The following is a 14337-nucleotide window of genomic DNA, read 5'->3' as shown; positions in this document are numbered from 1 at the left end:
TGCTCCTTTTGATACGAATGTCTCTATTGCTTTAACAAAAGTACGAGTACTGAATATGCAATCCTCCGTTGTGAAAAAAACTTTGCTGAAACGTTAAAATTCAGCAACTTATATGATATGGACTAATAATTCTAGTAATACTTTAGATCAAATTTTATCCTGTAAGGTTAGTTCTCTTTGGTGTTACTAAAAGTTTTTGAATCAGTAGCAAATATTCTGTAGGAACGAGTTCTTCATGATTTCGATTTCTTATAATGCTGCGAGTTCTAAAGGTACCTAGGAATTTTACGAAATTATTCATTATATTTCTCGATACAGTTTCATTGTGATATCAGAAGAGCCACTACAACAAATAAAGTAAATTAGGCAAAAAAAAAAACATGTATAAAGCACAAAAGGGCTACTTCTGATGTTCACTTCCACAAACATGACATTTTTTAACTTTACAACAACAAAAGAATGATGATATGATGAATTTCTGAAGCTGAGTTTGCTGCAGAAGAATAATCTAGCAGGGCATAGATCGGTACATAAGCCTCTGTTGCTGATGCGGCTGCTGGTTCTGGCAATGTACATGGCACGATCTTGCCTTGTCTCTCAGCTCCTCGAATGCTCTCATAGTTTCTGTGTCGAATCCTCCTGCAAACTAATCACACAAGAAGGGAAAATTAGATCATTTAAACACCATTATGTACCACGAAAGCAAATCGAACAGCTAATTATATGCAGTAAATTTCTGAATTTATCTTCGAGACTTTAAACTTGCAAATATTGGTCATTGATTAATTTAGTCTAACATCAGATCGAGTCAGGAAAAATTTACCTGGTGTACCCGGAAAGCAAATCTGACAGCTTGAACAATCAACTCCTCTTCCTCAGGACCACTACCAACAACTTCAAGTTCTGCTGATACTCTTTTCATATAATTCATTGCCAATTTTACAGATGCTAACTTGATCTGTCAATTGAAAAAGCTTTTACATCAATACAACGATGAATGATGTAGACTGTTTCTACGTACTCTGTATATGACTATTGTTATGATACAAATTATACTACATAACTTTTATCAGTTGTACTGGATCATTTTCAATTCACAAAACAAGTGTTGTCTGGCTATATTTGGTTTAAATGTTGATGAACATAGATATAATCACTTCATTTTACAATAATTGCTCTATATAGTAAATCAACCAACATTCACAATGCATGCCATAACACCCTTCAACACCAGCCTAATATATGACAAGGTTGGAAATTGAGTATCCCAAGTCCAAGTAACATAGGTTGGATATACATGACACGGTACAATAGTTCGAGGCAAAGTAACCCACATTTAAAGTAGGCTTAATTAGAAAATAACACCTGCAAAAAGACCCGATTTTGTTTATAACACCTTAACATTTCGAAATTTTATTATAACACCTACAAAAATCCCAAAATTTTGGTTTCACCACCCACTAACGGATTTTTGGATGGAAACCGTTAGTGGGACCCACTAGGGACACGTGTCAGTTGTTTATTGGCTTAAAAATAAAAATTAGGGGGTTTTTTTTTTATTAATTTTTATTTTTAAGCCAATAAACAACTGACACGTGTCCCTAGTGGGTCCCACTAACGGTTTCCATCCAAAAATCCGTTAGTGGGTGGTGAAACCAAAATCTTGGGATTTTTGTAGGTGTTATAATAAAATTTCGAAATGTTAAGGTGTTATAAACAAAATCGGGTCTTTTTGCAGGTGTTATTTTCTAATTTGGCCTTTAAAGTATTTGATCAATTCATCATCTATTATCAAAAAACCATACGACATACAACATACTCCACAAGTTTTTACAAAAAAAGCACACATCAACTCAGATTCCAACACGAACACGACCCGATTACTCGAATGACCAAGCACACAAGCAAACAAATAAAAACTCGACATCAGACAAACTCAGGATGGTATTATATTAACAATGTTTCCCACTACCTAGTAATCTCCTTCCTAATTAACTCAACCAAGACATGAATCTAGAAACTTTCAAGATCCCTGGTCGCAAGTATAGGAAGGATCCTAAAGTGTGGCTTTTTAGGAGTTTAGGGATTCATAAAAGGTCAACTTTCTCACCCAAAGAATCTGATACTCTTACTATTTTCCTAAGCTAAGCAAAGATCCAAAACAAACCATATTAATACAATTTTTATGGGATTACCCATGTGCGCATGCATGCATAATTCTAGTTTATTTAACCCACATTATACCATTTTTATCTTTACCTTTATTTTGTCACTTAGTTTCATTATTAATGCTAAGATTATATGTTTTTTTTTTATAATATGGTTTAGTGGACCATGTTCCAACAATTATATATATGTAGCATGAACTACTACAACGGTCATGTATATCCAACATTTCAACCTACCTTATGTGGGATTAATTAATATAGTAATTTTATACTTCTTTTCCAATGGACCATGTCTAAACAAAATTTTTAACATAAATTAAAGAACTCAATAATGGGAATACATAACATTCCAATTTCATGCTTAAGGACAATAATTACAGTATTAAGATTCTTCGCCGATGAATAATGAACCAATTATTCACCTAGTAATTCTACCAATATATTTTTTTTCCCGTCTTCTGTCATGTAATGTGGCTTGTTGAACAAAATGCAGCAAAACGGAAAGTGAATGTAAGAAAAAAAATTCACCTGGCTAACGAATCCAGTATCAAGCATCCAATCGACAGGAATGTGAAATGACTTGAATCTGTTGGCAGCTGATTCTCTCAGTCGCGATAGATTATAAACTCCATGCTCTAATCTGTTTCAATTAGCAGATAATGAAAGAACGTTAGCTAGTTGTATCAACATGTTATTCCATAATGTACATAGAACTGCAACAAATGAACATGAGACAATGAATATTCAGAGTGTAATACTTTTCTAGTAGAGTTTGCATTTTCTTGAGAGTGGTGGAACAAGCTTGACGAGCAACATCCCTAAAGGACGAAGCCTCAGATTCGAGCTTCTTAAGATCAGAATACTCGAATGCAGCTTCCCTCAATGCATCAGCCTTCTGCTCCGGCCAATTGAAGTGTTTCAGAACCGCCCTTTCATCAACCTAAACACACAATTTGTAAGCATTTAGCAAAAACTATCTCATATTCTCAAAGAAATTACAAAACAGATATTTCTTAGGGTCTTTGATTGAGTGACATACCAAGTAAGAAAGCTCATCATCAAGCCATTTCACAAAAGAAACCACATCTTCAATGTCTGTAAATGCAGCCGTTTCAACCTCCTTAATTAAAAACCTGATGAATTCTCCTTGTGTTTCCACGTCTGTCTTAATCTAGATTTAATATAAAACAAAAATTAATTATCATATCCATAATTAAATGTTCTTTTAATCAACCATAATTAGCTACAATCTGAGATCATTGTAAATTTATAACCACCCGAATACTTTAATCAATTAAGCCAGTTAATTAATTAGCACCATCTCCCTCAAATTTCAAACATTCAGTACAATTAATACGTAGTACAAGTGATTTTAACCAATGTTGGGTTGTTGGATAATCAATCTCAACTTGAATGTGTATGACTATATGTTTGACATTTTGAAACTTGACCAACAACAAGACTTTTCTTTTCATTTTTTTTTAAATTCTTTTTTTTATGTAATAAACCAAAGAACAAGAATTATTGGTATAATAAAATCAAATTAAAGCAACAAAAAAGTGCAACTTGTTAGTATAAAAGTTCTTTTTCAGAAAATCAAATGGAATCAAAACAAGCAGCTGGAATTAAAACAAATTAAACCAAAATCCAAACAAAAAAGTTCATAAATAAAGACAAGTACACTCTTTAGTCTTGTCAATGTCAAATTTAAACCCAGAAAAAAGGACTCTTCAGTGGCAATATTGTAAATAACTCAAAACACCCTCCAACGGACATAAAATTATAAAATTAAAAAAAAACCCCTTACCGCAAGTAAATAAACCGACCGATTCTCAATCTCTCCGACGAGATCACGTGCACTCGATGACGTAACTTCCGGCGTACCGGCGCCGGAATCTCGCCGGGAATCTCTCCTCATTAACGAATGATAAAACTCTACCACTTCCGGCACTCGCTTAACTTTCGAACTCATAAATTTTACACCTTTCGCCGGAGCCGGAGGCGGCGGAGGTGGTGGCGCCGGAGATTTTTTCGCCGGAGGAGGCGGTGGTGGAGGAACTGATTTCAATGTTGAAGGTGGCGGCGGTGGTGGTGGAGGTGGTGGTGCGGTAATGCTGTCCGTCGATTTACGAACATCCGACGACGAAGATGAGCAGGAAGAATGTGAATGTGAATTGGAATTAGAATGTGAGTCAGAATACGAACGCTTGGGTGGAGGTTTTGGTACTCTCGGAATCCGGGATCGAACGAATGAAGAGGAATATTCCGAAGTTTCTGCAATTTCATCCGTCGAGCTACACCGCGAATGCCGTGGCGGTTCAATCTCCGCCACCGCATACGACGGCGTCTGCTGCGGCGGATAATGAACATTAGAGCGATGATCGTCATTGCCGCCTTCCTTAGCTGACACCGTGGCAGAGGAAGAGGAGGTAGAGGTCGTGGGGGTGGCAGTTAAAAACCCGGATTTCCGATAACTCAAATTCTTAATCAAATTAGACTTTCCAGAAGCTTCGATTAACCCCTGGAATCTCTGAGAAGAGGATAGCTGTTTAACATCCTCAATTTCCGACATTAACTCGGCTATTTTGATATCCTTTTCTCTGGTCTCCCGCTCGAAGATATCTTTCATGATCTCTCTTTCGCGAATGAGCTTCTCATTCTCGGATTGCAGCTCTACCACACGCTGTGCAAACCTTTCAGTTTCCGCCCTCTTCGAAGCGATCTCCGCTTCGAGGGAGGGTACAATGGCGGCGGACTCACGGAGGAGTTTTTGCTCGACGAGCTGGGTTTTAAGGCGGGACTCACGGTCGCGGAGGTCTTCGACGAGTTTAAGGAGTTCGGTGACGTCGGGGGGTTTGGGTTGGACTTGGGCGGAGGAGCGAGGAAAGTAGACGCCGAAAGAGCGGTTGAAGACGGTGGATTTTTGGGAGGAGGATTTTCCGGCGGAGTTGTGGGAGGGTGACGGTGGTTTTGACCGTGGTTGTGGTTGTGGTGATGCTGGTGGTTTTGAGGGTTTTGGGGATTTTTGTAACCCCATTGCTGACTTTACTTTGCCTGCTACCATCTAAAATTAACACGGCCGTGTGAGTTGGTGTTATTGGAGTGATGGTGGGAATTGAAGTGATGGGAGTTTGGAAGTGAGGAAAGGGTTTAAGGAAGAGAGAGAAAAAGTGAAGAGTTAACAGAGAGAGAAAGTGTGAAGAAGAGGAGCACAGAAAACGAGGAACGGTCGTGTTTCTGTGTATACTAGTTTGAATTTTAGTGGGGAGGGAGGAGAGAGAGATACAAATATACAAATAGAAAGTTGAGTCATTTATTTGAGTTTTAAATTAAAGTCGGAGAATAGAAATTTTTTTATTCATAAAAAGGAAAGATTTATCTATGGTCGTGGGTTGGGTTGGGTTGGGTTGGGTAGGGTTGGGTTGGATTGAATCGAGTCGAGTTAAACTGAGTCTTTGTGATCAGTTAGGTCCGATGCATGAGTTACGTGTCGGGGGTAGAGGCGTAGAGCAGTGCAGGAGGGGGTAAATTTGGCATTATCATTCTCATCCCCACTTAAAGTATACTGAGTACATAAGGATAAGGTTAAAGTTTAATCAAATTAGAAAATCAAATCATTCAATAGCACAATTAATGATTCCTTTGATTTTTAATTACGTGTCCAAACTTGTGTTGCAATAATATTGTCACATGAATTACTCAAGTACAAGGTGTATCAAGTATGACATCATTAACAACTAGTTTAATTTACTCATACAAAATAGTCTTTTAAGTTGTTTGATAAAACTTAGGGTGTGTTCTCATACGTTTATTTTTAGTTTAATTCAGCTCCTAATTTCCTTCTCTTATAAAGTATTCATTTCATTTCAGTTCAGTTCAATTTAATTCAATTCAGTTTATGAGAACATGCCCTTAATTTATACATGTGATACCATTACATAAATAATGCAACGTATGATACGAAGTATATGAATATTCATGTCACGCAACGTATTATAGATTTGATTACAAGATGTTAAAGACGGAATAAATTTAGGGTGAATATTTTTATTATTATTGCACTGGTAAGTTATGTTTTTTCTAATTTTAATTTTATTTTGAGGGTTTACCAAAAAAGAAATAAATTTGGTTAAGGGACTAGATGAAGTCATGAAGCAGTGTGATGGTCCTCCTGTACATGGAAATTTTCAGTTTATTATGTTTGTCTGATCCTAATTACAAAAAGGTAGTTTGTTAGTTTATGGGAATATTTATGTGTACAAATTTTTGGTTAAAAAAAAACAAAAAAATTGTACAAATTTCTTACTCGTATTATTTTTAATGCTAAAATAATTATTATTAGTGGAAGAATTAGATATGGACACAATTTGAGCCTTGAGGTGGCTCCACGCTCTTTTAGTCACGCTTCATGTTGTGTACTTGTTATAATTAATAGGATTATTATTTGACTGGTTACTGTGTTGTCAACGGTTAGTTTGGTCACCATTTATCCATGCGGACCTGGTCCACAATGATGTTATTGTGGACCCGAGGATTATACACACGCAATGACATTATATTGAACATAGTAACCTTTAATTTTTACATAGTAATTCTATTTTTAACATAGTAATCTTAATTAAAACTAGTATAATGTTAAATATTATTGTGAACTTAAAGTATAACGTTATGACCCTAATTTTAACATAGTGACTTTTATTATTCATATTAATCCGTATATAAAATATTTTATTAAAAAAATTAACCTCTTATAGCCTATATATAACCAAAATGACTTTTATTTCAACATAGAGACCTTTATTCTATTATAGTGACTCTTTTTTTAACTAATAAAACAACCATAGTTTTCCTGATGTTAATGGTTCACAATGAATTAATGTGAACCAGGTCCATTTAAGAATTTGTATTATCCATGACTTTAACATTATTTAGATCTTTATAATTAATTTGTCCATAATCTTATTTAAACACAAGATCTAGCTAACCTGGTTAAGTACTCGTGTATAGTTTCCGTTTCTCTGTTTTCTAGTTAGTGGTTTAGCAATTACGGAGTAACATTAATTATACAAATATATTGTATTTCCTCTTTTCATTATTTCTTCCGTCCCTTAATACAATGTCTCTTTCTCTTTATTATGTGAGGAATAAATGCTTAAAAGAGGCATTGTATTAAGGACGGAGGGAATATTAATTATTAACTAGTGTTTTTTATGTTTTGGATATTTTTTTTTGTTTAATGGAAATTAATGTCATAATATGATTATTAGTTGCTTAATGTTTGAAGTAAATACTCTTAAAAATTTGTAAATAGAGAAATAATAACTTATATTAATATGATTTCTATTATGATTTGTGAATTGCCGTAAGCGAATGTCTATACTACTTACATGTTATTGCTTTAAAAGTTTTGAAGCTAAAAATTACTTGTCTAAATCTATTGAAATCACCTATATATGAAAGATTTTATTACTAAGTATCTTTCATCCTAAAACAAAAAACATTAATGTCATATTGGAATGGTGGTTAAGCTCCCAGTTTTTATTTAACTTTTTAATTATTGGTCATGTGTACTTTTTTTGGAAAGTTTTTTTTTTTTTTTTTTTTTTTTTTTTTTTTTTTTTTTTATAAATATTATATAGATATGATGAATAATTGCATGAATTAGAATTTTACTCTCAATAACGTACTCTAATGTCTTTATAACTTTATTAACATTTGTTTTAATAAAAATTGTACGAAGTGTAAAGCTTTGACGTTATAATAGTAGTTCAATCATTTTTTGTATAATAATATTTGTTGTTTTAATAAGCTAGTGACAACATTTAGCGCATGCTCAGATTTACTAAACTGAGCTGAATTGAATTGAACTGAGATAAACCAAATTGAACTGAACTAAACTGAAATGAATTGTTTATGATAGAATGAAATTGGAAACTGAATTGAACAGAACTGATTGGAGATGAACTGAATTGAAATTAAGCTCAACAAAACAATTAGTATATGAATAATGTGAAATTAGTTCAATTATTGTGATTTTCAATAATGCAGAAGTAAAATTAATTAAAAATGTTTGAATTTGCTAAGCACGACCTTTAATTATAAACACAGCTGCAATTTTTCTCAAATGGTATCGAATTGTGATAACTTTTTAAATGTAATGTTCAATTTAAATGATACGAAAACATCATGAATTCGACAGGTCCATAATTTGGACCATTTGGTAATTGATATTTTGAACAAAAGTATGATTAATACATTAATGTAAGAAAAAATACGAGCCAATGAATGCCTAGAGACATCGGTCGACATTGAATGTAGAGAGATTTGTTCAAAATAGACAAAGAGTAAGAATTATGTGAGATGATCATCAAGAGGTGGGAATGAATGAATAAATGAATGTATGAGGAATAAATGAAGGGTGGTCATGGTCCTTAATAAAAACACTCATGTAAACGAATTGAAGGGACTAAAATGGAGGTTGCAAGCACATGTATGGCCAACTAAGCAAGGTGGAAGTGAGTAAATGTATGTACTACTATGAAGTACCCTAGTTCCAAGGGACTCTACCTTTATTATATTTTTAGGACAATTTATTTGGCGTAGTATATATCGATCAAGTAGATGTTGTTTTCCTTCTTACTCGTTCATTTGCTAAGGTGGTGGGGTTCTAATTTAAGATTGTATCCGTTTGCATGGCCATCTTTATAACAATATGTTTGTGCTACGTTGCTTTCTCCTTATTATTAATTTCACCTTAATAGAAAAACATTTGATGAACTATTAATATGACGATTAAATTTAACCTTGTAGATTTTTAAACATAATTCACAAGGTAAGGTCAATGTTAAATTGTATTTTTCATGGATAGAGAGACATCATCATGTTTAGTTTCTACGGAGTAGTTGGTTTATATATTTTTGGTTGGGTTTTGTACCTTATTTGGATACTACCACTTGTTTGTTTTTATTTATAACAAAGTATATATATGTCGGAATTGTGTGTATATTGAATGCACTGTAAATAAGATTCTATTTTTAAAGTCTTGATTTAAAAAAAACCCTGTAAATTTGAGTTTATTGTAAACAAAATTGTATTTTTGTAAGATTTTATTTAACCATCCCATCAACTTAAGCTTTTGGTTGAGTTTGTCCATTAATATAGTATCGAAACCAGCGTGATACAAATGTCACGGGTTCGAATCTCATCCAGCCCTCTTTCAAAGTGAAATTAATTCACGCCCGGTATTATAAAACATATATATTCTTGATGGTCCTCTAACACATTTTAACTATTGATTTGCCTATTTCAATTTGTTTGACTGAGCAAGAAATGAAGCTTGGTGTATCTGCTTGGCTACTTTTGGGGGCTTCTAAAAATTGAGGATGACATGGGCAGTTGGCAATAGGCCTGGCCCAATTGATGTGTTGAGCTTTAATAATCTCTTCCATGATTTTTGGACGCAACGAAAAAAAGTCGTAGTCTCTCACTATTGGGGTTAAAGTGCGATTGTCTCGTTGTTTAATTTGTTACTTTGTTTGTACTAGATTCGTGCTTGCTTGTGACCATTTGTAAGTTTATGTTGACGAAAAACATAGGTTTTGGTGTTGAGATAATTCATATTGTCTTCTGGACTCTTGTTAATAATCATTCCACATTCTTCAATCTGATTGTTGTGTTTCTCTAACGCACAAATGCACTTGGATTGAGTTCGGAAAATGTTGGAAGCTTAAGTTATTGGTTGAAGAAATATAGATGTAAATATGTAATACAAAGTATTTCATATTAAATAAAACGTGTTAGTAATACCATGTTAAATGACCAACTCAACCAAAAACTTAAGCTATGATACCATGTCAGATAATGTAAACTTCTTGATCGAGTGATTTCCATTGATCAATATTTATATGGTTACAATGAGAAACCTAATCATATTAGGTAACTATAAGATATGTACAGATATCAAAGATAATCTTATACAAAATATATCCTAAACCTAGGATGAGAATATTCTATGGATATTCTCTATCAAAACGGATATTAAATAAACGTACCTTGGTGGCTATTTACAGTGATCCTAAATGCCTTTTGGACTTGAGCATATTGAAAAAGATTTGTAAGCAAATTTGGTTTTAATTTGCAGTAAATATTACTCTCTCTGTTTCTAAATAAAGCTCTTATTCGCTTCACCTAAAAGCATGTTCATGAATGAAAGTCTTATTTCATCTCTATCATAGTTTATTAACTTTTAATAATTCAAATCCCTCTATATTTTATAATGTTTCCCATTAATCAACCAAACCCCACATCTTGTTTTACCTTTCATCTTCCTAAAAGTATTATAAAAGATAGATGAAAATTTTATTTAGGGACAAAAGGAGTATAAAAGTGCGAGTAATGTCATGATATGAAAGAGAAATAGTTAATGTAGCATTCCTAGTGAAGTTTTATACAGTAATAAAGCTTTAATAAAGGATAATTACAGAAATTTCATGTATGAATTAGTGTTGAGATAATATTGTAATTATGTAAAGATAATATTTAGGAAATATTGTTAGGTTTCCTTAATTATCTTTATGTTAATATTTGATTTGATATTATTCCTAAGATAATTAGGAATATCTTGTACCATTATATATTTGCCCATTGGGGCATAATGAGGATTTGAGGTATTGAGTTAATTTGACATGGTATCAAGAGCTAGGTTTTAGAAATACCTAAATTTTTTTTTCCTCAAACATAATTGCTGATGGCGAAGGATGATGATGTTCCGCCACCACCTCTTGTTGATCTTGAGTATAACCTGGGATTGAATGATCATCCTGGGATAATTATCACCCCGATTAAGCTTTGAAGGGCGAATTATGATGAGTGGGCGAAGGCTATGCGTCGAGCTTTAATTGCTAAGTGGAAGTTTGGGTTTGTGGATACTCGATTAAGGAGCCTGCAGCCGATTCTACAAAGCGAAAGCACTGGATTGCTGTGAACTCTATGCTAGTCTCGTGGATTAGTAATACGTTGGATGATGCTTTGCGTCCAACCATCATAGATTATGATGATGTGCGTGAGTTATGGGTGCATCTTCAACAGCGTTATTGCGTTGTAAGTGGTACAAGAGTCTGCCAATTGAAGAATTCCTTAGGAGAGTGTAAACAGATGACCACGGAGTCGGTGACAGATTATTTCGGACGATTATCCAAAATATGGACGGAGCTGCTACAATACTGCCGGGTTCCCAAGTGCTCTTGCGGGCAATGTACGTGCAATATTGCACATCAAGTAAGTGACATTCGTGATGAAGATTACTTGCATTATTTTCTGATTGGACTTGATGATCCATACGAGGCAATCCGGGCTCAATTATTGGTGCAAACACCCTTGCCTCATGTGGATAATGCATATCAGGCTGTGATAAATACCGAGAGACTTCGTTCTCGGGATGGAAAAACAAAGGATAATGTCATGGCATTTAAGGTGGACTCGCGCCCTAAGTCGACCTCGGGTGATGGTGAAAGACCCTTTTGCACCCATTGCAATCGGGAAGGACATGATAAGTAAGGTTGTTATCAACTGATCGGGTTTCCGGAATGGTGGGACGAGAATCGTAGAGGAGGTAGAGGCCGAGGACGAGGTGGCCGTGGGGGAGGAAACGGTGGTCGTGGTGGGGGGTGAAATAATGCTTCTAAGAACACCACTCATCGAGCTAACGTTGTACAAGGGGGCGTGAATAACACCAGTGCAGCAGGCAGTAGCAATCAGTCTTCTCCTACGCAAGGTCTTGCGGGTGTGACCTCTGACCAAGCTCAACAAATCATTGAATTGTTGAGTAATAAATCTAAGTCTCGCTTAGAAGGTAAGACAAAAGTCCCGTGGATCGTAGATACCGGAGCCTCTAATCATGTGACGAATGATTTGTCAATTATGAGGAACATTAAAACAATTCAAAATTGTCCAGTAGGATTACCGGATGGTCAAACGGTGAACGCAAATCAATTGGGTTCGGTTACACTAGAGGGTGGTCTTGTTATTTATAATGTTTTATTTGTACCAAATTTGAATTGTAACTTAATTTCTGTTACTCAGTTAAGTGATGAGTCAAGATGTACAATACAATTTACTAACAAAATTTGTGTTATTCAGGACCAGTCGACGAGGATGGTGATTGGCGTGAGTGAACGAGAAAACGGACTTTATTTTTTCCGAGGTGTGCCGCAAGTGAAGGTGCTAGCAGTGGATTGTGTGGTAGATCTTTGGCATCAACGCATGGGTCATCCGTCAGAGAAAGTTTTGAAGTTACTTCCGCCTGTGAGTAACTCAATTAGAAAGAATAATAACGTGTGTGATGTATGCCCTCGGGCAAAAGAATCTAGAGATAGTTTTCCTGTCAGTGAAAATAAGGCTAGTTGCTTGTTTGATTTGGTTCATATAGACTTGTGGGGGTCTTATAAAGTTCCCTCATCGTGTGGTGCTAAGTATTTTTTGACAATAATGGATGATTATTCTAGGGGCGTTTGGATTTATTTGATTAGCAATAAAACTGAAGTTGAATTTCATTTTCTCAATTTTATTGCCTTGATAAAACGTCAATTTAATAAAGATATAAAAGTAGTTCGGAGTGACAGTGGAACCAAATTTAATCATCTTAAGGATGATTTTGTCAAAAATGGGATTAGTTTTGAGTCTTCTTGTGTGGGTACCCCTCAACAAAATGGGAGAGTGGAGAGAAAACACCAACATATTTTGAATGTGGCACGGGCTTTGAGATTTCAAGGTGGATTGCCGATTAAATTTTGGGGGGAGTGTGCTTTGACGGCTTGTTATTTGATTAATCGAACTCCAAATCTATTACTTGGAAATAAAATTCCATATGAAATGTTGTTTGACAAAACTCCTTCCTATGAGTTGATTCGTGTTTTTGGATGTTTGTGTTATGCCCATAATCAAAGAAGTAAGGGAGATAAATTTGAGTCTCGGAGTAGGAAATGTGTATTTTTGGGTTACCCGTTTGGACAAAAGGGATGGAAATTGTTTGATTTGGAAACAAAAGAGTACTTTGTGTCTAGAGACGTAAAATTTCATGAGCATGTTTTCCCTTATGTTGAAAAAACGGAAGCACCTTTGGTGAGATTAGGTGAGGAGTCGATTGATGTAGGCAATGGAGATGAATTTGATGAGTTTGCACAATGGAATATGGGTGACTTACGAGGTGTGGAAGATGAAATTGAGGATGCCCAAGGCAATGGAGTAGGTGCTGGCCGAGAGCAGTCCCAGCAGCAGCACCCCAATGCCTTGGGCGCTGGTGGTTTCCTGGCGGGTGCTGGCCGTGACAGGCAGCAAGGCAGCTAGGCAGGGGCTGTGCCAGAACACAGCGAGCAGCAGGGCACCTCTGCCTCGAGTGCTGGACAGCATCAGCAGCAGCTCGAAGCAGGGGCAGAGCAGTCCGCAGGACAGTTGCGGGAAAGTGAGGAGAGCCGCACCTCCCCTGCGGAGTACGCTGATGTGCAGCAAAGTGGGGACTCAAACACGACTACTCAAGGTGGAATAAGTGAGGAAATGGGTCGAGGGAAAAGAGTAAAGATTCCTTCAATAAAGCTTCGTGATTGTGTCACGCATACTATTCGGAAAAATAAAGTCCAATCATTGTCATCCGCGGAATCATCATCCTCAGGTACTCCTTATCCTATAACCTATTTTGTTAATTATGATCGGTTTTTCGAAAAACATAGAAATTATATTTCTGCAGTGACAGAGGCTCGGATTCCGAGATCCTTTAAAGAGGCAATGAGACATGAAGGGTGGAGAGAAGCAATGTCATCCGAGATTAAGGCCTTAGAAGATCAAGGTACTTGCACCTTGGAGACACTTCGGGAAGGGAAGAAAGCACTCGGAAGCAAGTGGGTTTACACTGAGAAGAGGGATGAAGAAGGAAAGCTAATCAGATTGAAAGCTCGATTGGTTATTCTTGGAAATCATCAAGAGGAAGGCATAGATTACAATGAGACGTTTGCTCCGGTGGCAGAGATGTCTACAGGTCGTACTTTTCTGGCTGTAGCAGCGGTGAAGGAATGGGAAGTGCATCAAATGGATGTACACAATGCTTTTCTCCATGGAGAGTTGGAGGAGGAGATTTATATGAAAGTTCCCCATGGGTTTCAGAAAAACAATTCAAATA

At 35.7% G+C, this 14337-nt stretch overlaps 2 protein-coding genes across 2 annotated transcripts; one reads left to right on the top strand and one right to left on the bottom strand.

Annotated features, from left to right (window-relative positions):
• Window positions 1-283: 283 nt before the first annotated feature.
• On the bottom strand, window positions 284-5560 carry LOC110715058 (protein CHUP1, chloroplastic-like). Its single transcript, XM_021893630.1, has 6 exons — window positions 3976-5560; window positions 3208-3339; window positions 2927-3108; window positions 2697-2808; window positions 824-958; window positions 284-646 (listed from the first exon to the last, which is right to left on the bottom strand). Exons 1-6 carry the CDS (start codon window positions 5230-5232, stop codon window positions 509-511), a joined length of 1956 nt encoding a protein of 651 aa, XP_021749322.1. The 5' UTR covers window positions 5233-5560; the 3' UTR covers window positions 284-508.
• A 5596-nt stretch (window positions 5561-11156) lies between these two features.
• On the top strand, window positions 11157-11723 carry LOC110715137. The gene has a single exon (XM_021893710.1). The coding sequence runs from the start codon at window positions 11157-11159 to the stop codon at window positions 11721-11723; it is 567 nt and encodes a 188-aa protein (XP_021749402.1).
• Window positions 11724-14337: the final 2614 nt, after the last annotated feature.

This window comes from Chenopodium quinoa, unplaced genomic scaffold (assembly GCF_001683475.1).
Source record: "Chenopodium quinoa cultivar QQ74 unplaced genomic scaffold, ASM168347v1, whole genome shotgun sequence".
Classification (NCBI taxonomy): domain Eukaryota; kingdom Viridiplantae; phylum Streptophyta; class Magnoliopsida; order Caryophyllales; family Amaranthaceae; genus Chenopodium; species Chenopodium quinoa.
This window is presented reverse-complemented; position numbering and strand designations above follow the sequence as displayed.

What these genes read in the sequence shown, in the direction of transcription:
- LOC110715058 (XM_021893630.1), bottom strand. Translation starts at nt 5,232, where the DNA reads ATGGTAGCAGGCAAAGTAAAGTCAGCAATGGGGTTACAAAAATCCCCA. An exon ending in GGTCGGTTTATTTACTTGCG is followed by an intron (nt 3,340 to 3,975) that starts GTAAGGGGTTTT and finishes TATTAAATCTAG; the next exon opens with ATTAAGACAGACGTGGAAAC. An exon ending in ATGCAAACTCTACTAGAAAA is followed by an intron (nt 2,809 to 2,926) that starts GTATTACACTCT and finishes TAATTGAAACAG; the next exon opens with ATTAGAGCATGGAGTTTATA.
- LOC110715137 (XM_021893710.1), top strand. Translation starts at nt 11,157, where the DNA reads ATGCTAGTCTCGTGGATTAGTAATACGTTGGATGATGCTTTGCGTCCA.